This window comes from Acromyrmex echinatior, chromosome 7 (genome assembly GCF_024713525.1).
Source record: "Acromyrmex echinatior isolate Ae372 chromosome 7, ASM2471352v2, whole genome shotgun sequence".
Classification (NCBI taxonomy): domain Eukaryota; kingdom Metazoa; phylum Arthropoda; class Insecta; order Hymenoptera; family Formicidae; genus Acromyrmex; species Acromyrmex echinatior.
In genome coordinates, this window is record NC_141858.1 from 10,712,643 (window position 1) to 10,737,183 (window position 24,541).

At 36.3% G+C, this 24,541-nt stretch overlaps 2 protein-coding genes across 3 annotated transcripts in view; one reads left to right on the plus strand and one right to left on the minus strand.

Moving 5' to 3' along the window:
• Positions 1-24,541, minus strand: part of Art4 (arginine methyltransferase 4) — a 43,877-nt gene that overhangs the window by 15,258 nt on the left and 4,078 nt on the right. The gene's annotated exons all lie outside the window — the stretch shown is intronic.
• GlcAT-P (Glucuronyltransferase P) lies at positions 258-24,488 on the plus strand. Of its 2 annotated transcripts, none has more exons than XM_087407879.1 (6): positions 258-328; positions 16,204-16,273; positions 16,923-17,128; positions 18,233-18,635; positions 19,686-19,843; positions 19,929-24,488. In XM_087407879.1, the coding sequence occupies exons 3-6, from the start codon at positions 16,934-16,936 to the stop codon at positions 20,325-20,327; spliced, it is 1,155 nt and encodes a 384-aa protein (XP_087264005.1). In that variant the 5' UTR covers positions 258-328; positions 16,204-16,273; positions 16,923-16,933; the 3' UTR covers positions 20,328-24,488. The 2 variants fall into 2 exon arrangements, with proteins under 2 accessions (XP_087264005.1, XP_011068468.1); XM_011070166.2 differs by lacking the exon at positions 258-328 and adding an exon at positions 6,377-9,125.

Here is a 24,541-nt window from a genome sequence, read left to right on the forward strand (position 1 = left end):
GTATATACGCGATTACATATATCTAACCGGCTGCGCGGCACGGCTCGGCGCCTTTGCCATCCAGGGTACATGCGCGAATTTCGCATGCCGCAGCATGGAACGTCGGTGAATTTGCCCCCTCCCGCTTTTTCAGGATGCACCAGCAACAGCAGCAGCGGTGGCCGCGATAGCAGCAGCAGCAGCAGCAGCAGCAGCGGCAGCGGTAGCTGCGGTAGCGTTTCCCTAGCAGTGCGCTTTCCTCCGCAGTGTGGTGACTGTCGTGGTTGCCGATCGACGGGCTGGCTCGACGGCGAAAGGCGGTCGGCGAACGGACACCCTCGTTACTATGGTGAGTACTGCAATACTGTCGTTACCTACAAATTTGTCGTCATCCTACAAATTTCCGTATTGCGAAAAGCGAAAATTCATGACGCGACACGAGAATTCGTCACATCGAGGCGAGCTCATTGAGACTTGCATCCCCATGACTGTATCGTCCCTCTTAGGATTTTAGACGAAATGAAGAGCACAAGGAATAATAGAATTGCAACCTAATGGAAACCGTTTTCATCAAATATTGAACTCATACGGCACACTTTATTCGAGGAATGTTCTGAGAACATCGTTAGGATATCATAGGTAGATATATGGTACGTTCTTTGGATATCTTTAGGATGTCCCGGAGAGATTTGTGGTATATGGGAAATCTGTTATTCCCTGTTCCTATTGCTTGTGCTTTTCACTGCGTCTAGACTCCTACCGCGATGCTCCATTTTTCTTTCTCGCCGGAAAGCGCTATTTTATGATTTGGGACTTTATTCCATATGCATATCATCTGGTGGATGAACGGGTTAAAGCTGAGGAACATCTGCTCGCGATTAACGCGCGCAGAGAGATTGTGGCGGATTCGCGCGCTGCATTTCGCAGAGACAGAGCACGGCATTCACGTCTCGCCGAATGCAGATGTGCATATTGCGCTCGATATTGTATCACAGACCACGTCACGTTTAGTCCTCCGTATGCTCAAGTTTGAGTTTTAATTATTTAGGACGTATTCGATGTTACGTTGCAGCTCGAGACTCTTACGGCTGTATTATTTAGCAATATCCCGACGTTTAATTCAGGTGGAAACTCGGTATCTTCTCACGCGAAAAAGCTGATCGCAAGAGAAACGTTATTAAGGGTAGATAGATGCGCGCCAACGTCTTACGTTCCAACGTTGATTACTCCGACAGATTGCCGGGATTAATTTGGATTAATGATCCAATGGCTTAACCTCAATCACGGTTTCCAAGAACGAATTGTCCTAGTTAGATATCTCAAACCCGGGAGGATGGGGTTCGATATGAGAATTAATGGGGATGACAACTGGTGTGTTTGGGATCGCGTTCGATACCAACCGTTTGAAACCCTTAATATCCATCCAAATCCGTTTGCGGTAGTGAATGGTCTTCAACCGCGACTGTAGCGCTACCTTTACGTGGTGCCGATTACTTAGAGTGGGGTTGCCGGGGGTGGGTGATACCGGAAGGTCAATAAAGGAAGTGGAAATGTATTTAGCCGGCTTAACTTATCGGGAAGTCCTGGAGAGCACCGGTAAGAACGTCGGCCGAGGTGTCCTAAGAAGAACGAATAAATTGCCGTTGGACATGGCGATTTGATTCATTTGAACTAAAGATTTATGAGGGAATAGATAAGGGAGAGTTAGGCGAAGTGGGTGAGAACTCTTTCTATAGTCGCAATTAATGAAAAGTGGAGATTGATCGTTTTTCCTTTGCGACAAACAGTAGAGTAGGTCATGAAAATCTGAAGGAAGAATTCCCCAAGGAAATTACAGGCGTTACATAAGAACGAACTCACGTATTCTGGCGCGATGGGTATTGAAGGGCAATTGGATTGAATTAAACGAATTGAATTACAAAAATACATGTAATATAGCCTGATCTATATAATGTACGTGAAGTAAACAATATTGTATCGTTATTAATCTGCAGATTTTGGCTTCGTCACAATGTACTTCGATAAGTATCATTCAACATCGATTTGCGTTATGATATATGATAGTGGTGTTTTTTTTTTCCCCATAGAAGAGATAACAATGTGAAGAAAAATGTAGTGGCGACGTTCGATCAAACATTCTGTCGGACGGATGCAATCGACCACGACCTTGATCGATCGCAAGTTGGCTTATCCGAGTACACGTTTGTAGGCACTATGCCAACTGTTCCTTATTGATAATCCCACGTAATCTCATAGCGTCCGTCCCGTGAGAGATCGGTCACAAAAAGCTCTGTCGAGAGATGGCAGGCGAGATATCCGATTTACAATATTATACATCATACGTTGGTATTATAAGTCACGATCAATATGACGACGGAGGTAGGACGGACGGAAATGGATGGAGAATGGTAGTGAAAGAGAGAGAGAAAGAGAGAGAGAGAGAGAGAGAGAGAGAGAGAGAGAGAGAGAAGATAGGAGGGAAGAAGAGGATAGGGAGACACATGGGCGCCGTGAACGGAATCCAAGGGGATCCTTACAACCTTCTCCGGCCGTTCAAGGCGAGGAGTAGAGAAAAGTTTCATTAAAAGGCGCTATTTTGTTAGACCACAGGTGCTCTAATCGATAACACGCATAAACGTGTTTAAATCAAGTTCCTGCTATTCAAGCATGCCGAAGTTTCTCCCATTCAAGTACCCTGATGCGTTAACATCCGCTCTTCCCATTACTCTCGTTTTCTTCCGTCAATTGCCGTCTCACACTCCACATTATTGCACGTTTTACTTAATTATTACGTTGCTACCGCTAATTATCTTCACTTCGTGATTCGTACGATTCGTGATTTAATTGCGAGTTACGTGTATGGTTACATGATTATACGTCATTATGTGCTTAAACTGGATTGGTGCAAAAAATTTACCGTTTTTCCATCAAATCTTGATGAAATAAAGTAAGAGAAGCTCTCTTCTTCTTGCGTTCTTTGAAAGAAGGGAAGCCGACAAATCTCTCTCTAAGTAAAAAAATATATTGAAAACCATGATGACAATTTTGCTTCGATTTTACTGAAATTTTGAAGTATAACATTTTATATAACATTTTTTTATTTAAAATAATAAAAAATTTAGCTAGACAGATCTGAAAATAATTTTATTGAACTATCAAAATAATTATCAAAATGATTAAAACGCTTAAACTGGTTGCTAAAATATCAGAATTTTTGGCAGCTCATCATGTTTGAGATTCCTAATTTAGCAGGGTTGCCACAGAAAATGAATTTTTTAATTCCCTGACTTTTCCAGATGAGAATGGAAAACTTTCCAATGTAAAATATGTAAATTTTAACATTTAAAGAGTTGTAGGAAAGCTAGTCTTATATTAATATTATTAAAAACAATGCAAAAATGACTTAATTAGCATACTAAAATTTTGGGTGCAAATTCAAGCTAACAAAAAATAAATTAGTATTGGAAAAAAGAATACAGTTACGAAAAAAGGTGATCAAATAAAAATACTGAATAAAATATAAATTTTAATTATTTTATTAAAATCGTTTAAAGTGTTTTGAACGTTATTTCACTATAAGACTACGTTAGATATAATATAAAAAAATTATAACAATTATCTGAAATAGGAGCAGTTTAAGAAAATTGTGAGCAAATTTCAATATTCCAGACTGTTTTCCCCTGACTTTTCCCGGTTCTTTCAGGTCTGTGGCAATCCTGAGTAATTATTTGTAATCCAACGAAATTATTTTTAAATTTGTATTTATAATCAAATTTGTAGATACTTGAGCAAACTCGTTCTTCCCATATAACTAAAAGACTATAATGTCTCGTTATTGTTTTCCTGTATACACATCTCTCTCTTTTCATGAAACATCAATAATACATTTTATTTAATGTAAAAAAAGGGAACAAAAATTACCAATTAAAAGCCAACGCGGTTAACGGGATGCGCAAAGAAATTTTTATTAACATTTAACAAGCGTACATGCGTTTCAATCATTGATTTCGGTTCTTATCAATGCAAATACTAAAATACAAGCTATTACTAATACATAAATATACAAAATATATAACAAAACGTGTAAACAGCGCATGATATATATCTTGCATCATGGTTATTTAGTTATTGCAGAAATCAGAGTTGCGAACAGGAAAAAGTCTATAATTAAGGTGTACTATAACAGTGGTCAATTTATTTATTTGTAGCACTATTTCTATCGTTTGAAAAATTTCGTTCTGTCGACGCCCATGGGTCGCTATAGGTAAAAGGTGAATTGAGGGAAGGTAAAGGGGTATCAAAACTGAAAGAGGGAGAAGGGAAAGAGAGAGAATCACATGGTGTCTGCCGAGCCGTTATCGACCAGCTAGCAGCAGGGTGGCCATGTGCCCTCCAAATCAAAGGGCGCCATAGGTGGCTATAGCGTGCACACCGGTCGGCGGGAAAGAACTTCTTATTAGTTGTTGGACCCCGAAAGTTGCATTACCGAAAGTTGCGTTACAAATTACACGACCTCGCGAGATTGCGCCTTCGAGAATCCCGTCTGGACCGGCAACGTGCTCGGAAAGCAAATGCAGAACTGAAGGGGTAGCTTGTGCAAATATTCAACCCGAAATTCGCCCGGCTTGAATGCGAATCGATCAAACTTCCGCGTTGTATCCATCCCCGCATCGTCTACGACACGATCGTTGTTTACACAGTAGGGAATTACCTCGAAAAAAAAAAGAACCGGATTAGGTAGTATTGAAACGTCGTGTTGTATTCGCGTGATTTTTATTCGAATCAGGACTCTTGCTCTGTAACTTCTGGTATATATGGCTACGTACTCCGGAAATGTCAACGATACTTTGCGCTTGAAGCCAACTGACATTAAAACTTTCTTCCGAATGATTATCGAATAAATACTGTAGACATAGTCTAACATTTCGAATATTTTGTACTTCGAACGAACGCGATGATTAGATGCATCCCCGTTTATTAGCATCCGTTTGTTAACATTGCTGTGTAAAGCTGCCTACATGTGTAATGTTCACAGTGTGTATGTTGATACGATTCAGATATTTGCCATCCACTTGAGCTTGACCTCTCGTGTTACCGGAAATTTTAATGAAATTAAACCGCCGCCTCGGGTTGTCTTTTGCGGCAGGAGTAATTAATATTTAATCAACAATTTAAGAACAGTTTGAATTTCTCACGTTTGACAACTTAATATGAGGAAATTAGGATTGCTATAAAGAATCGTAGTAACTCTAATTTCTGGACTTGCCACTAAAATTGAAACTTAGGGAAATCGAGGAAACGTGAGGAAAATTAAAAACTCAGAGAAAAGTTAGAGAAATCAGGGAAAAGTAAGGGAATTTTGCAAAATTTTCTGAAAAATCAAAATTCTTTTTTTAAAGAAATTTAATATGCCCACACATCATACATATTCATTAGAATATTATCAACTTAATAACCAATTTAAATGCGAGCAATATCAACAATATTAATATCGTAGTCGCACTGAGAATCTTTTTCTATCCAGGCGAAATTTCGCTCTCAAATTTCTTGTGGCACGAATTTCAATTTGTATTAAATGAAGGTTTTAATATTTAAGTTAAATAACTATTTGTGACAACGTAGCAGAAATACTGAAAAGTAATCCTGAATTTTTTTGCATTTTTTTAAAGCTTAACAGTAAAAAAATTTGAACAAAAATTGGACAAAAAAGACCCACAGTACCTACGAAAGAACAGTAATTTACATTGTTATGTTAAATTGTTCAGCAAAATATTAGGTGTTGGAATTAATTCGTAGCGTTTTACAAGTGATGGGAAGTACTTTCATTAATGTATTTTTTAATGCTCATGTGAAATAAATAACATTCTTTCATTAAAAAACGCTACGAATTAATTCCAACACCTAATACAATTTGATGATTTCCAAATCAAAACAAAAATACAAAAACTTTCAAAATATTATTGAAAGGATCAGGATGACGAAATATTATCTGAAAATCGGGGAAAAGTTATAAAATTTTCATTTCCTCATGTTGCTAATATTTAATCAGTCAATCGCGATCGGTGACAAAGGTGATTTTTACATTCCGGCTAATTACTTATTCGGGTCACACCAGATAAGAACTCGATTGCCCATCGAACTATAAACTCGACGCCTTATATCTATTCGGGAACGGTCTCTCATCGTCCTTCCATTGTCTCACTTCTGCTGCCTCGTGTTATTGATCATTATACAACTAGGTATACGTGTATGCGCCTCTCTCTCTCTCTCTCTCTCTCTCTCCTTCTCTCTCTTTCATATGCCGGCAATCGCAAGCACGTGCCGCCATGCACGGTATCGTATCATTTTCGCCGCTAGCGTAAGCTTCCGAGCCAACACGAATGTAAGTTACAACGTTATCCGATAACGTCGTAACGTAAAACGCGGGTGGAATACATTTGCCGGGGCATGTCGCGCATTTATAGAGCTAATTGGAAGATTAATAATAGGAGGAATTTATAAGTTTTTCCGCGCGATTCCGGTAGATTAACCGCGCGCGTTGCGCCTAATCGCGTTTCAGCCACGACGAAAATTGCTCCCACCGGAGGCTATTTGTGTCGCGCGATATTCCGCACTCAACTGAGATCGCTGACAATGCGTTTTTAACGCGTCCACAACGTGAGAAACGCACGATTTCGCGCACACTTTGCGATTCGATATGCGAAAACTTTTACGCGACGTACTTACATTGCGACATTTCTCATACGTAATATTTCACGTGTGTCTTTCGTGCAAAGAGAATGTCAGAGCGAGGTTGACATTGGAAGAAGTACAGCTTGCTTTGTAAAATAAAGATGCAGGAGTTATTCTTATATATTTGCTTTATTTGCCGGCGACGTGTATTTGTACAAACGTAAGTGATATATGTACGTTTGACAGAACCGATAAAAAGCTCGACAGTAATGTCGCGAGGGAACGTCCTGAAATACTTTCAAACTCTATTTTTATAGATGTGTCCAATGGGTATTAGTGGTTACATTCTTCGATCCAACTTTTAGAGAGAAACATCAATAGAAATAACTTCTAAAATAAAATTCCTGGGTTAAATAATTCATGCATCGCTTTGACATATTTCCTATTAAGTGTCATACGTAAGCGGTCGTATTTTTGATATTCACATCGGGCTAATTCACATCGGAAAGATTGGAAATATTGATATGCGAGCTGATCGCATGTATTATTCGTAAAGTTCTCCAAAGATGTCCGGTTTCGATCTAGATTTTATTGAGCGACGCTCAGAAATATCCTGCGTTTGTAGTCGCGAATGGACTACAGGAAATAACATATGCCATTTATATTTTTACGAAGCTCCGCACAGCAACCAGATATTAATATCATACGCGATGGAAAAATCGTGTACTTCGTGCAAATTTCGTGTGTCTGATTTTTCTTATTCCCGATAATTCTATTATAATTAGAAATGACGTTTACTTAACTTGGTTATTGTATGGAAAAAACAGTTTTGTCGAAGTATTAAAAAATTTAATTAGATACATATCTGAAAATAATTTTGTCTTATAACAAAAAAGTATCGAGATATATCAATAGAGTTTACCGTTTGTTATAAAAGATTAAAAATGGAAGAACAAAAGACACGTTTTCGTCAAATTATACTACATTACTACCATAAAGATAAAAAACCGCAGTGCAAAACCCGAAAAAAGACACGTGCAATGTGAGGATTGTGTGAATCATCACATGTGCCAATTTTGGTTTGGAAAGTTCTGTGGTGAGAATTTCTCCGTTGAAGACGAGCAACGTTCTGGTAGGCCAAGTAGATGATGAGCGAATGAAGGTCTTGATCGAAAATAATCTGCATCGCACCACTTAAAATACCTATCGCATAGAACTAAAAATATCTAAATCGAATGTCAGAATCAGTAAAAAACGAGAAGACTTTTTAGCCAACCCAATTATGTAGCGAAGCATTCAAGCACGAGTTGCAAAAAGTTTTTAACATTCTAGCCTTAGCTTAACGTTCTGTATAATTATTTCGATAGGCAAAACAAAATTATCCTCTCATAGACATAGATATTTTTGTAGACCTACTGAGTCTTTTTGTCCAAAACAAATTTTTAATCTTTCAAAAAATTTAGAAAAATTCCGGATTACTCTTCAACATCTCTGTTACATCGCCAAATAGTTATTTAACTCAAATGTTAAAATCTTTATTAAATAAAAATTGAAATTTGGGAGTGAAATTTCGCCTGGATCGAAAAAGATCCAGTGAATCTATGAAAAGATTATCTTCAGATCTGTATGTAGCTCAATTTTTAGATTTTAACAAAAAAAACTGTGTCTTTCCGTGTATCCTTCGCCTCCGTGTATTCACCTCTCTCTAAGTTCACCTCTCGCGAACGAGGTGAATCGACGTCGGCAAGTCGACGGGTTAAGCGTTCGCCAATCTGAAAACTGTGCTACTGCGCTGCTACGGAGCGCCGAATTACCACAATCTGCTAATAGATTCACGTGATCGGTTCCGTGGACCGTGCGCAGCACGCACACGTGGGACAAACGTCTCTCTCATTCTCTCGTACGACGATCAGTTCTTCGATCATAGCGTGGTGGGGCATGTTACGAACGACGTTACACAGAAGTGGCCACGTGAGTAGGAGGAAACCGGAGGAAACGTTTCAGTGTCGAGTCAGCCAGTGATTGCGTCGCCGTTTTGCCGTCCTCGTCCTCGTCTTCATCGGCCTCGTTTCCATTGTCGTCATTGTCGTCTCCGTCGCGTGATTCTGATGGGACGGCATCATTAAGACACGTTCTCGAGATGCGCGTTTCGATCCCGTCCGATTCCACGAGATCTCCCGTGGATCAACTGGGTCAGGTGCCAAACGAAGCGGAGCGGCCTGATTGATGCCTCGGAGAGGATACCTGGTTCCGAAAACGGAGTGTTCCTCTTTTAGCCGCGAGCAATTAGAAACGCGTCCAGAGTGCCAAATCGGACTGCACGCGGTGAAAAATTGACTCGCGCCACGACGATGAGTGCGTTAATTTGTCTAGCTCTATGCAAAAGCCTATATACGGGTGATAAGTGGTTCTAGCTAAGGAAGCTGCATTAATCGATGCATTTATCGTGCTCTGGTTTCCGTCGAGTCGAGCCGGTTAGTATAAACGATTGAATATATATAGCGACTGCCGCGTGCGACGTTTACGGGCTGAAACGTTGAATGAAATTGCAATCGATATTCCAAGGCTAATTCCTGTGTCATGGAGAAAATTGCACGGGCAATTATGCGCATAATAGATAGTTTAAATATATCTCAAATGTATTCCAAGAAACATTAAGAAATTCTCGATAACAACAAACACACATGTTTTGCAACTCTTAAGGTCGCGCATAGTTTCGAAACGAGCATGTGATATTACTTGCGGAAAAGTAATTCCGTAATTTGCACGTACATATTTCCACATATAAGAATAATGCAGCGAAATTGCACCGACAATATGAGATACAGCTAGAAGATTTGCAAGATAGGTGAAACACCAATAAAACCGCAAAGTTGCAGACCGCGATAAGCGTATGCATCACGCGTTTAAATACGCGCGTGAGACTTGGAAAGGAAGATATACTATTGAAAAAAGTTTCTTGTTGAAATTAGAATTCTAGTAGATTCAACTAGAAAGATAAAAATCATACACAGAAACTATTTTGCTGAAGTATTAAATTTTTGATAAATACAAATTTGAAAAATAAAATAATTTTGTTGGATCATCAAAATTAATTATATAAGACGCTCAAGCATGATGAGCAAATATTACAAAAAATTTTGATATTTTAGCAGCCATCTTGAGCATTCTATAGTTATTATGATGGTCTGAACAAAATTATTTTCAGTTTAATATACTGAGAGAAAAAAATGATTGGAATAACCATAAATTTAACTATAATTTATAATTATTTTGACCATATGAATTATAGTAACTTAAACACTAAATTATGATCATAATAATCATAATATGTATTCATTTAACTAATTGTACGTTCTTATTTTACACATAAATCATATAGTAAATTATACTATAAAATGTTGTAATTATACATATAATATTGTTATATATACTAATATTATAGCAATAATAATTATAAAAATGATGTTCATAACCATAATTATTTTACCATGCAATTATAGTCATACGATATACTTTTCTCTCAGTATATGTAGTTAAATTTTTAAATACTTTAGCGAAATCGTCCTTTTCATATAATTAAATCTACGATTTTGCTGAATTATTTAAAAACTTAGCTAGATGCAGATCTGAAAATAATTTTATTTGGACTATCAAATTAGGATGCTCAAATTGATTTTTAAACTATCAGAACTGTTTGCAGCATTGTCAGCAATGTTTAAACGTTCTATATAATTATTTTGATGGTTCAATAAAATTATTTTCAGAGCTGTATCTCTAGTTAAATTTTGACGCACTTAGAAAATCGGTCCTTTTTGTATAATTAAATCTACACGGAAAGAATAATTTTGCTGTAATAAAAAATTTAGCTTGATATGCAGATCTGAAAATAATTTTGTTTGGACCATCAAAATAATTATGTGGGACGCTCAAACTAGTTGCAGGAATGCCAAAACTTTTTCCAGCATTGTCAACAACACTTCAATGTTCTACATAATTATTTCGGTGACCCAACAAAATTATTTTCAGATCTGCATCTAGCTAAATTTTTAGATATTTTTGAGCAAAATTGTTCTTTCCAATCTATCAAACTCGATTTTCCAATCGAGATAGAAGTTCAATTATCTGATTCTGAGAATTCTGATTCATATGATTAAAGTTCGTTTCGTTCATACTTCTTGTTGTACAATTAGGACATTTTTCTTAGTGTGTAAAGTCAGTTTTCTGGCTTAATGCAAACGAGATTGGCTACGAGAACTCGGGGCATTAACTCGATAATGAATGTTCGCGTTCCTGTCGAAGCCGTTAAAATTTCGGTTAGTTCGGTTCCTTGACTCTAAAGCACAGAGATTTAATTAATCGAAGTTGGAAGGATGTGAAGTGCCGTGGGAAGTGCGCGATATAAAAGTTCCGACCAAGTTGGCGCGGTCTGGCGATATTGCGGCGTTTCTACTGAGATACGTCAACACAATCTCATTATACACCGCCATTTGCGTTGACTGCGTGCACCTTGAACAACGGAAAAAAACGCCGCGTAATAATCGTGACTTGGATTCAAATGAGGGATTTGGTGACTAAGCTGATTTCTCATTAATACCGCGCGAGAGCAGCTCATCCCTAATCTTAATAATGGGATAGCCTTTGCACGAAACGTAAAGTAAGGACCAACTGATGATTACCCAACTGATTCGAAATATAAATGTTTTGCCCTATTAATGTCACTTTTTATTACAGAGTGTCCCATTTTAACATTAACATCGAAATATATCCTGAAAAATATAAAAGATATGAAAAAATGTTTTAAACAAAAAGTTGTATGATCTAAAAAAGAACAAATAATGATAAAATTAATTTTTGAAAAATCGATTTTTTTCGATAGTTGATTTTACTATTTTATTTATTCTCTCTTTCAGATCATACAGTTTTTGTCTGAAATATTTTTCATATAAATAATGTTAAACAAAGTATTTTAAAGTCGTAAATGTAAATACAAAACAACTAGGAGATAAAAGCTTTAAACAGTTAAGCTGGATTTTTAGTACTTAAATAATTCTGTGTAAATTTATATTTATATATCTAATCCTGCAAACTGCGCACCAAATTTAATTTTCAGTCTTAAAACGCAATCCTAACAAAACAGAACAGTAATATTATAAATTAAATTGTCAAGCAATTTAGTAATATTAATTCATATACACAAAAACATATCATTATATTGCTAAGAAAATTGATTACTCGATTTATTTTTTTCTTTTAAGTAACGGCTATCTTTAACAAAGAATTTTTAAGGATATTCACAACCTGATTCTAATAATCATTTTTAAATCTGTCAATTTGCGAGAAAAATATTACTTCAACCGGAATTCGAAAAATATTACTTCATCTGGATTTCCTGCAATGTCTTCGTATCTTATATTTCTCTTTCCTGGAATTTTTCTGTAGCTTACATTTTTCAGTTAAATATTTCGATATCAGAGTTAAAATCGTACACCCATATATGCGAGTCTGAAACATACACTTCATTCGTTTTTACACTGAAAAATCTTGTTGCATTGGAATTCTGAAAATTCTAAATTCAAAAGATACAAATCAGCTTATAATTAAATCTATAATTAAATTAAATTCTAGTCGAGGTAACAAGACATTCAATTACGATAACCAGAATTCTAATTCATATAACCAGAATTCATTTCGTTTGTTAGTACACTTCTTGTTAGTACAACCAGAATATTATTCTCAGTATATAAGGATGTTCAATAACATGAATGCGTCTCTGATTAAATCAGACGACAAATTGCCTCGTTGATCAACGCCACTAATTCGTAAACTGATTTAGATTTAGAAACCGACGATCCTATCTAGATTATCTGACATGGTTAGTTAGTGCGAGCTGATCAACCATGAAATTCTCATGCGAGCGAAACATGGAAGTGAAGCATGGAAGTAAAGCAAGAAGAATGCCCGAGTTGGACCACTCGTATTCTTTCTTGCCTTCTAATTAGTAATTTGTACGACTCCCCGTGACGGCGATGACGTCTGTCATATCCGATTGAAGCTCTGATTTCGAAAACTTGCGTAACAATATGAAATTTCTGGCGAATAGGACAGCCATTGCAATTATTAATCAACGAGATCAATAACCGATTGAAAACAATTCTAAACGGAGACCGATCAATGGTGGCGAAATTTCTTGCGTGACGATCGTCGCATTGGATACTCGAAAAGAAATCGTTATAAGGCTGAATAAAATATATAATATGTTCTATTTCCAACACAGCTGCATATTTAATAATTATTTTCCTCGTAAATTAATTATCATTTCAACGAAAGGTCGCATATCGCGAACAGAGTAATTACCAACGACTATTTATATTTATTAAAATCAATAATAAACTGATATTAATTTTCAAAATACTGTACACTTCTGGAAAATGATACGTGAATTTTGCGATAATATAATTCAAGATTTAAATTAAAAAATATTATGCACGGAGAGAACGATTTTTGCTGAAGTATCCAAAAATTTAGCTGGATACAGAAAATTATTTTGTTAGACCATCACAATTTTTAAGTAGAACACTCAAACTGATTGCTAGAATGTTAAAATTATTTTCTGTAAGTAAAAAGGTCTGTATCCCGCTAAATTTTTGATACTTCAACAAAATCGTTCTCTCCCTGTGGGACTATGATAAATACACAATGGCACTTCTTCTACAACTATATAGATGGCACAATCGATATGCTTTTACTGCGTACTACTTGTCACTTTGAGACACTTGTCACCTTGTTGGTATTTTACAATAGAAAAGTCTTTTAAAAACTTGACATACATTTGAATGGATATCATTAATGGCAATGAAATATTTTCACGCAGATGACGGAAATTCAAATAACCGATGTGAGTAAATCCTGTTATTGTATCAACGATATTGCGAATTTCATTTATATTGGATTATTCGTTCACAATTCGCATCGATCAAACATTGTGTCGCTATAAAATAGATGCGTTTAAGAAATCTTATTGGCGTCTCATAATTTATGGAGGAAGCCACATTACGCTGAATTAAACGCATTTGCCACGATACTTAATTACGTCGATCGATCAGTGACAGATTATCACTCCTTCCGCCATTTAGTTAAATCGAAATTTAACTGTTTGCTCTTTCCGTCTGACTGCATGTCTATTTACCAATTCGATTTACCGTTTTACCGCTGATTGCGAAAGATAATCATTTTCTCGCGTAACCCGCGTTTCTTTTAACAAAGCTAAACTATCATTACGGTGTGATGGAAAGTTGTTTCATATCGGTTATTCGAAATTTTCAGACAATCTGAAATCTTATCAGAAAATTGTCAGATAAGTTTGAGAGGATTTCGAGAAAGAAAGAAAGAAAGCAAAGTGACATTTACATTTAAATAGATTTTTAAACATCTCTTATCATTAATGTAAAAAAGAAAAAACCATTTCACGATATCTTTTTTCATCGAAATGAATATTTATTCCGACATTACTCCAACATTCCTAGAATAGTAGTAAGGAAGATTCTATTCAAGTTCTACAATAGAAATGTCAGAGTAATGTCGAAGCGCGACGAATAGAAGGCCAGATTGGTTTCACATTAATAATTGATTTTACAATCAGTAACGTCGTGATGTGAATCGATTCTTAATTAGCGAATTTCCACTATTCTTCACCACATTTTTATCACATTTTTATTTGCTGCTAAACAGCATGTTTTTCATTGCGCAAGGTAAAGACAGTAGATCTTATCAGTGTCGGTTTTATTTTTTTTTGCTGCTGACGTCGCCAGGCCAGGCGAGAAAGAACGCGTTTGTGACGGACGATATAGGAGAGATAGCGTTAAATTCTTGGTGTCGTGTAATTTAGAGCGCCGTCCTGCATATGACGTTGCTTACGTAAGAACGTTGCGATAGCGACGCGTTGAAAGTAAATTAGAAAAGGGAGCATTTTCGAGCTACGTCGTGTAATGTTCAAAAGATTGTCATTATCAACTCTCAAAGAGTATACTTACTGTCGCATTCTTCGCTTAACGAAGTGATGAATATAGAAAAAGGACGGTAAAGAGAGAGATCAAATTTATATATTCAACACTATATATTCAAGATAGAAAGGATTGTGAAAAATAGTTAATAAAAATAGTTAATTATAATAAAATATTTTTGCACGAATTATAAACAAGACGGGCGCGTCAAGTATGCTGCTGCTGGAGATCTTGCTCATTTTCGATTTTATTCCTACATTTTTCTACTTGTTATCGATGTAAAAATCCCTTTTCAATTTCCGCACCTCTCATTACGCTATCTATATTATAGTATAGTATTTCATTCTCTCATTTTAATGTGTTGTTATACTTGATACACTTCAAAATGTCATCCGTACTTTGTGTAGTATATTATAATTATGAGAAAAAAATTATTTCATACAACACTGTCTTAAAGGACGTCTACATTATAACATTATAAGGATGTCTTCAAAATGTTATTCAGAGAACTGTATTCTATTGGATTTTTTAAAATAAATTTATATATTCAACACTAAAGACAGAAAGGATCCCCCGAAGAGTACTAAAGATAAGGATTAAACGAGTTACTCTTAACCCGTTATCATACGTCGTAAACATTGTTGAACATCTATTATTTCTTCGTGCTAAAGAGGCTATAAAATCGCGAGGGGGCAATACGTTGCGTCGGATGGAAGACAATAGTTATTAATGATAGACGCGGTTAATGCCGGCTGTTTGATATCGGGGAGAAGAAATAGTAGCGAAGCAATTGATGCACTTCTCTCTTTCTCGAATACGAGTCCAAGTCGCGAGAGACGAGTTTTGTTAGAATAGAAAGGCAGGAAGGCCGTGGAAATTACGACGCTGCCCATGGGATTCCCCGGTTTCACGTGCATCCCGGGGGGGATAGCAGCAAACACCCACGTATCTCACGTCTCGTTCGTTAAATAAATCTCGAACGTTATCGTCGCTCGTTAGTGACGGGCGACGGTCCTTCGCTTTAAACGTCGTCTCGCTTTATCGCCAAAGTCCGCGAGATCCTGACGGATGTTCTTCCGGCGACCGCGCTATCGGCTTAGTCGCTACGCCTGCGCCCTCCTCTTCCTCTTCCTCCTCCTCTTCTTCTTCTTCTTCCTCCCTCGCCACCCCCGAGCGAATCCGGGCCTTCGGGAAATGCCACATGACCCACGAAAATAATTAAACCTCGGCGGGATCGTCCCTTCGATCGCACTGAGAATCGGTCCGGCCGAGAGCCGTTGCGCATGTTTGCCAAAAGCGGATCCGCGTCATGGAATTATAATAATTAAATCCGTACGGACGACCGCAATTAATCGTGATTATCGATACGCAGACGGTGATCCGAGGGTTCATTTACGCACGTCGAAAATTTTAATCTGTGCTAAATATATATATATATATATATATATATATGTGTGGATATTACAGCGGTTGCCTACCGTACTGCTCTAGATATAAAAACCTCATGAGATATCCGAGAATTTACGGCAGCTAATTACTTTTATGACAGGGCAAGAAGCAGTTCGCGATTCAGGAGAGGCAGAGGAAACGACGGAACAGCAGACACATGTAGCATTCGGGTGAGTGAGCACATCTTTGTTTCAACCTTCTGTACCCGACGGGCTATTATGACAGCTCCGACGTTTTCCGCTCGAGATCACGCGGAAACGGGATCGTCTGCGCGTCGAGCTTTTAATACGGGCAGGCGGGAAATGCGTTTCAATGTAATATCAGGTTTTAATTCACAGACCTCTCCAACAGTTAATCTTCGCATTTCGTTTCGTTCGCCGTTAAATTTACATTTTATACGCACATAAAATTCGCATGATATACATTTATACACGCTAATGCCCGCAAATGGAGTGCCCCATCTCTACCAGAATGGGATTGAACTGTGAATCAGATTAAAATTGGAAACTCACAGTTCGTAGGAGATATGAGAATAGAACGCGAGAGTAACTGCTTTCCGCCAAGCAGGAAAGTTGGTGGAACAAGTTGAGATGTGGTACATTTTTAATGTACAGTCCGATTCATCTTCCACCTCCGTTCTCCGAGTGAGATTAAAAACATTAAATACAGCTTAATGCGCGTTTTCAAATATTTAATCGAAAATCATCCGTTTTTCTTTTTTTTTTATCGTGTAGCACTCCGTTAAAATCACAATTAAGCTAATATATTATTCTTTTTCTCACTATTATTTCTGAATGTTCCTTTTTTTCGTGACCTCAGGCATCAGTATAATGAAGCCGTCCATGAAAATGGGAGTGATCGCCTTGATAGGGATCTTCGTAGTCTTTTATCAATATCTCCTGTCCACTGGCATTACTTTCGATCAAGTAACGGTCTTCAATGCCGATACTTCCGCGAACGCTGCCGAGGATTTGCCGGTCGGTGAGGAGGATGATAGCGAAACCCCAAAGCTCGCCGAGGAAATGGTAAAAAATAATTATTAATATTTATTATGCCATATACCGAGATTTATTTTCTTAGAATGAAACCCATTTTATCAAAATATTTATTGGAGTAACAGGACCTTATATGTCCCTACTAAGCTTTGAGTTTTTTTCTAATTTTTTGTCGAGTCCAAAATTGGAAATTAGTAGTTATATTCAAGAGAGAGAACATTTCTAAATATAAATAAAAAATATGAGACATTTTCAAATATTTATATATAGATGCTGTGAAGATTTAAAAAAAATAATATTAAAAAAATAACATCACGTATTGGATATATATATATATATATATATATATATATATATATATATATATATATACACTCAATATGACGTGTTTTCCGCTTTTTCATAAAAAAAAGTGTTAGAAAAATGGAGAAGTCAAAGTAATTCAATATTATTTTTATAAAATTATAAGTTTATGAATACATTGACATGTTTATTGATATATAAGAATACGCAAAAAATTATTTTCCAAACAATGGACTTATTTACTTATTTCTTTATCTATATATTTCCACGATGTTTAACGTTTAACTATATATTTCCAAGATGAATTAGAATCCATAATCTGGAGTAACAAAAGTACAAAAGGAATCTTACAATCGATGTGTACAATATATCTATAGGTTGGCCATATTGGTTTAACTTACAAAGAATTTCTTCTCTTTGATTACGAAACGTTGTAACAAAAATATAAACTGAATATATAATATTATAAAGTACGAATACAGAGCTACAATAATATAAACTATTGAAATTAATAACCATCTTTTGATTGTAGAAAACAACCAATAATTACTTACGAAATATTACATATCATAACCACGACAGTCTGCATTTTGTTTTATTGATGATAACAGAATGAACAAATTGAGTAATAAGCTGATGCAATCGAGTTAAATGAACAGTCTGCACAAGCTATTTATTAGATACTGCTATTTATTGGATTAATCATGTAATTACCTACAAACAGCGAATAGGGTTTTGAATACACACCCAATGGATCCAGTTATCTAACTGTTACATATCAATTAATTGTCATCACGGTACTTTATCAAACGAGTTATCATTTTTTTGCAGATTCGATACGCCGTGTACCAAGTACAAATCACGAACGGCCTGAGTCCGGAAATAAGCTCGATGCTCGTGCAGGAACTTATCAATCAGTTAAGCGAAAACGTCTCGGTGGCCTCCAGAAATCATTTCAAGTCTCCGCCGCAATCGCAACTCTCGGCGATGGCGATACACAGGGCGGTAACGCCTCGTCCGTCGGTCCCTTCCGAGGAATCGTCCGAAGAACCCCTATACATCATCACACCCACATATCGAAGACCCGAACAGATTCCCGAACTCACGAGGATGGCTCATACCTTGATGCTAGTCAAAAATATACATTGGCTTGTCATCGAAGACGCTACCGTCGCTACCAAGCAAGTTACCACATTATTGGAAAGAACGGGCTTGAAGTTCGATCATTTAATCGGTAAGTGAATATTTCAGACATAAATCTGTTGCAAAATCGCATATGATAGCTGATGCAATATAATAATATAAAAATGATATTCATAGTTCTTATCTTAAAATTGTCTTAAATAATGTCTTAAGATGCTAATACGGCCCTCTGATTGGTTTCTTATATTTAAGACTGTACTTAAGACAACCTTAAATATATGAATCTTCTATGAATATCGGCCTAAGAGAAATGTTCTGGTTGAAAACGAACTGATTGGCGAATCAGAAGATTCTGATTATATCAATCAGAAAAAATTCCAGTCTTATCTCAACTAAAAAATTCTAGAAAATTCTAATTCGTCTATTTTCGGCCAGAGTTTTAATTAATCCACTCAGACATTTTTCTCAAGCGCGAGAGTGGCATGACAGACAGCGCACTGGTCTATCATGCCAGAGATCCCGGGTTCAATTTCAATAGTAAATATTAATACCAAAATATTTACGCTCCTCTTAGAAAAGGCCGGCATCCTCCCGAGAGTATCCTTGCAACAGAAATATCTTTCGAAAAATTCGCCGTTTAGAATCGGCATTAAAACTGTAGGTTCCATATGCTCGTAGCAATTGAATAATCATCATGCACACCACAAGCACATGAGAGAGGTGTCCAGCCCTATTGAAAAAAATCACGCCGCATAGTTACATGATGAAATTACATAAATTAAACCACGTAAATCATGTAACGGATTGTTCCAAATCAGTACGTGATTTTTTAAATTTACGTAATTTTGAAAGTCACATGATATGTTATTTTTTCTTCTATCAATCATTTCTATCATTCAATTCTTTAAAATTTGACAATTATAAAATCACATGATGAATAAAATTATTTCTAATATTATGTGATTTTTCAAAATACGTTATTTAAAAAATCACGTACTGATTTGAAATAATTTGTTACGTGATTTACATGTTTTAATTACATGATTCATCGTGTAACGTTGTGATATGATTTTTTTCAGTAAAAAGAAGAAAAAGACATTTTTCTCGATATATGAATGGTTTGTGTGTTATATTTGCGCAGCTCCGATGCCGGAAAAGTACAAGCTTAAAAAGGGCGCCAAACCGCGAGGGGTGTCGAACAGAAATCGTGGTTTACAGTGGATCAGGGCGAACGCCACAAAAGGTGTGTTCTACTTCGCCGACGACGACAATACTTATGATATTGAACTTTTCGACGAGGTACGACTGGTTACAAGTATTTACTTCGCTAAAGATCTGAGATTTGTTGTTAAAAGATCTATCTTAACGTGCTTTTTTTTTTCAGATTCGCAAGACAAAAACAGTGTCGATGTTTCCGGTGGGACTGTGCACCAAGTTCGGACTGAGCTCGCCAATCTTGAAGAACGGAAAATTCGCAGGTTTCTATGATGGTTGGGTAGCTGGACGGAAGTTCCCGGTGGACATGGCCGGATTCGCCGTGAACGTCAAGTTCCTGCATCAGCGGCCGAACGCCACCATGCCGTTTCGCGCGGGATACGAGGAGGATGGGTTCCTGAAGAGCCTGGCACCGTTCGAGCCACGGGACGCCCAACTGCTGGCGGACAATTGCACTAAGGTGCTAGCCTGGCACACACAGACGAAGAAGAACGAGCCGAGCGCGCCGTTGGACATGAAGCTTTACGGCGCGACGAATCTGGTGAAGCTCAAGCAGCAGATAGTATGATGTCGGCCGGGACAACGAAGATGCGTGAACTCGAACCTGAATCTTGTGTGTAATCCCGCCCCTCCTTCGCACTAGTTCATCGGTGTCACTCCAGGGGAATTCCTAGGTGCGGAAAACTGTGCGATTCAGTGCCTAAAAGTATATCTACCCTCTCTCTCACGGCGAGAGCGGGAAAGTCGTTATTACCTTTAAGCATAGCCGGTAAAACGAATCGTTTTTTTATCAGCTTTTACACATCCGCAACAAGTAGCTCGCCCCGAAGATGTCCTTTGCTCCGAGAAAGAATACCGCGGTGGAGAAAAAGAATAAAATAGGACCCTCGGGGTAACGCTATGACTCGATACAGTGCAGATAGAAATTTACGCGTAGAATCCGAAACCATCTATTACTGTTACTTTTTGGCATTCCCACTTTCGTGAAGCGATGCGGAAAGATCAGTTTTGCTAAATCTAAAAATTTAGCTAGATATTGAAGATAATTTTGTTTGAATCTGTACTAAAGAAATTATGTAGAACGTTTAAACTGGTGATTACAATGTTAAAACGTTTTACAGCATTGCCTTCAAAGTTTTACATGATTATTTTGATAATCCAACAAATCAAAATTTTTTTTGCTTCAGTAATATTGTTCTTTCCGTCTATAAATGCGAAAAGGAAGATGAATTCCTTCATTAATAATACCAATTGATACGTGGGATGGTGATGTTCGTTAAGTGAAAATCGAGGCGAGGTTTCGAAATATCTTTACGCGTATAAATGTTGAAGTCACGCACTGTACAGATCAACGACCAAAGAAAGCAAAAAGCAAATGAGTCACTCGCTATAACGTTAAACTCTTACACTTACTTTACTCTACCTGAGGGATACGTCCCAACTTCTATAAATAGATACTCTATTCTATTCCAATCTATTCCATAGCGCGAAGTTTCATTCCTAAACTTGCTCTAGTATGACACGAAGTCATAAATGATTCGATCAAAGAGTGAAAATATCTGGGCGATTTTACGCCCTCCCTTTAACTCACGCTGATCGATCTCCTAATGATGAACTTGAACGTTAATCTAATTATCAAGTATAATGTTTAACGATCGTCATTTAATCTTATCCTGCCTCTTAATGCGATTAGTAAGTATAGGCGATTGAGAAATAAAGAATTAGAGCAAGTCCCTTAATAAGAATTCCTCTCGTAGCTTTCGAGTGAGAGGATAAATGTTTAAAAGTCGAAGCACGAAAATCGAAGTTTAGCTTTGTCAACAATAGAGAAATTATTATTTACACGAGGATTTCTGATTCAAATATGAAATTTTCTTCGACAGGTATTTTCGATCGAAGAATATCAAGTTAAAATGCACGAGATATCTTTGACTTATTTAGCCTTCATATAAATCAGCATAAATCAGCATTTAAAAAAATGCTCAACATGCAGTATGCGCATAATTATCATAACTTCGATCGAATAAATTTTTCAGGTTTTTCGAAGAATCTGAAAAATTGATTTCACGACTGAATATCGTGGAATGCCTATATCGTACGAATAGCATTCGCCGAAACAAACATCCTTTCCTGTTTGACTGAATAGAGATACTTTTAATTCCCGAGTTGCGCTCATCGCTGCTCTTTCATTTCCTTTAGCATAAGCCATTTATTTCATCGCGTAATGTCAATTTACGAAATCATAAGCAAAATAGCGAATTATAATCAAATAGAGCGTTTTCGTTACCAATGTACTTGCGTGCGTAGAAAATATGTACTTCTTAGAAAGGTATAATATTTAATGCTACGTTTGATTCCTCTTGCACGGTTCGCGCGAGTTAAATAGTACTAAAAAAAGCTAGGAAATAAAAAAGGTGTGCACTGAGTGCGAAATCCAAAGAATCTGTTTCGATTACTTACCGATGAAATCGTCGGAATAATATCGAATCAGGATTGTACAGTGGAACCTTGATAATTCCGAGCGTCTCCATTACTCTAACATATCGTAAAAATTCGACCAATATTGGATCAAATATTTTATAATTTCCTCTAATCTTATTTATACAAATACTTCGCGTATGTCATTTATTATTTCTCTAATCGGAGAATAATGTAGTTATCTTCAATTATACAATTTGTACATTAAAAAAAATCGAAGTTAAAAATTAGTTACATAAAGTAATTAATCGTGAATCAGAGTATTAATTATCATTCAGCTTAATTAATTCGGGCATTAGGAGTTCTGCTGTACGAACACTCGGAAGACTGTGGAAAAATAACAAAAAAATTTTCTATTCTCGTACATTATATGTATATTTAGTAGCACTTTCGATTGTATATCTTTAATAACGGTATTGGAACATTTATCATTAGTTTAATCTGGGAATCGATCATGTAACTCTCCCAACCGTGAAAATGTGAATTTGTTCACGTGAACCGTGGTGGCGAAAAGGCGGAAACCTACGGAATTAATAAATGTACTTTGAAATTTAATGGAAGTCTGGCCATATTATTCGTCGATAGATTATTATTTCAGGAGATAAATTATATTGAAATAAAAACGGACTATGAATACCGGCCTAGAAACCAGCGCATTCAAGCACGCTATGCGTGAAAAGTTTCACGTGAAATTTCGACGAGTGAAAAATAAAAAGTGAAAGATGAAGCGTAAAAAGTTTTACGTGAGATTACATGATTGACCCCCAGGATAACTTAAAACATTTTCTTAATTCCCAATAATTTCTTACGACACATGAATTTACGAAAGTGCTCTACTTTATCTACTTTTATCTAGCGTGTGACGCTTTATAGCCATAGAAGTGTTTCTAGCGTATGGATGATAATAATTTATCGCTTATGTTCTACAAGATATATATACATATATTTATATATTTATATATGCGTGTATATATATATATATATATATATATTATATATGCATATATTTATATATGTATATTATTGCTATGACACCAAAACCGAAAAAATTACAGTATACATAAAATATCTATAGGATAATTGCACTATTTAGAAATTGAAAAATGTCGAAAAATTGAAATGGCGTTAAATTTTTCCTCACTCACATATCCTGTCAGAATGTGCGGAAATTTGTGTATAAAAGATATGTTATTTAAGTTTTAAATTGATTTATATGGATATGCGGTCCGCAATAAACTTACGACAAGCAATATGTGCGATTCTCGCACAGTTAGATTAAAGTGAGAAAGAAAGAGAATGCGAGAGAGAGAGAGAGAGAGAGAGAGAAAGCGAGCGAGAGAGAGAAAGAGAGGAAGAGAAATAGATAGATCAACGATTTTATTTTTGTTTTATCAGAATATGTAGGAAGTAAGACGTCTCTCTTAGTTTTAATTTTGTGAAATCTTAGAAAGTACTTAGCGCGTTGATTTTAAACAGTTTGTAATATACGATTGTATTGTTTTATAATATCAGTTCTACGTGATATAGGCAGATAAAAACGCCTCCATCACGAGTAATGCTCAAATTTCCGGCAATCCAGAGGCTGAGTGTATATGTGCAAGCCGGAAATTGTATATATAAATCTTTATTTCTAAACAAAATAATTAATCTTTTGTTTTATATATATATTCATATCACCAGATCCGAAAGAATTGAAGAAGATAGGAGTACTTTTTCATGGAATGAAAATTACAGTGCACACATATTTCCCTTGCTATTTTTTTCTATTATAATAAGAATGATTTAATTCATGTTTTTTCCAGTTTAGTATTTTTTGCAAATTCGGAATACAGACTCAAAATTGTGTTCTGATGCGTATAATATTCTTTTCATTTTTGCGGAATTTACTTACAAAGATATTTTTGTATCAGACCTGATTTTCTCAAAACATAATTCTTACTATCAACAAAAAAGAATTTTAGAATAAGTGAAGAAGATTCACAAATTGCATCTCGGTACCTCTTACTATAACATTACGCGCAACATTTATATTCAATAAGGAAATGATAATATACGACAAAATAACGAAGAAATGTAATAGAAATATAAAAAGTTCTCGGTCGTCGATTGAATACATTTAATATATTGTGCGCTGACGATAATATCGTGCCGTAAAATTATATTATAAATTGACAAGCTGTTGCTGTACAAAGACATCTAGCAGTTTTGCCACAAGTTTCAGTTATGAACAATAAACTATTGTTCCAAGTAATTATCTCTCTTAATATCTTTCCTTTAGTCTTGTCTTTCTAAGTCGACATTGTT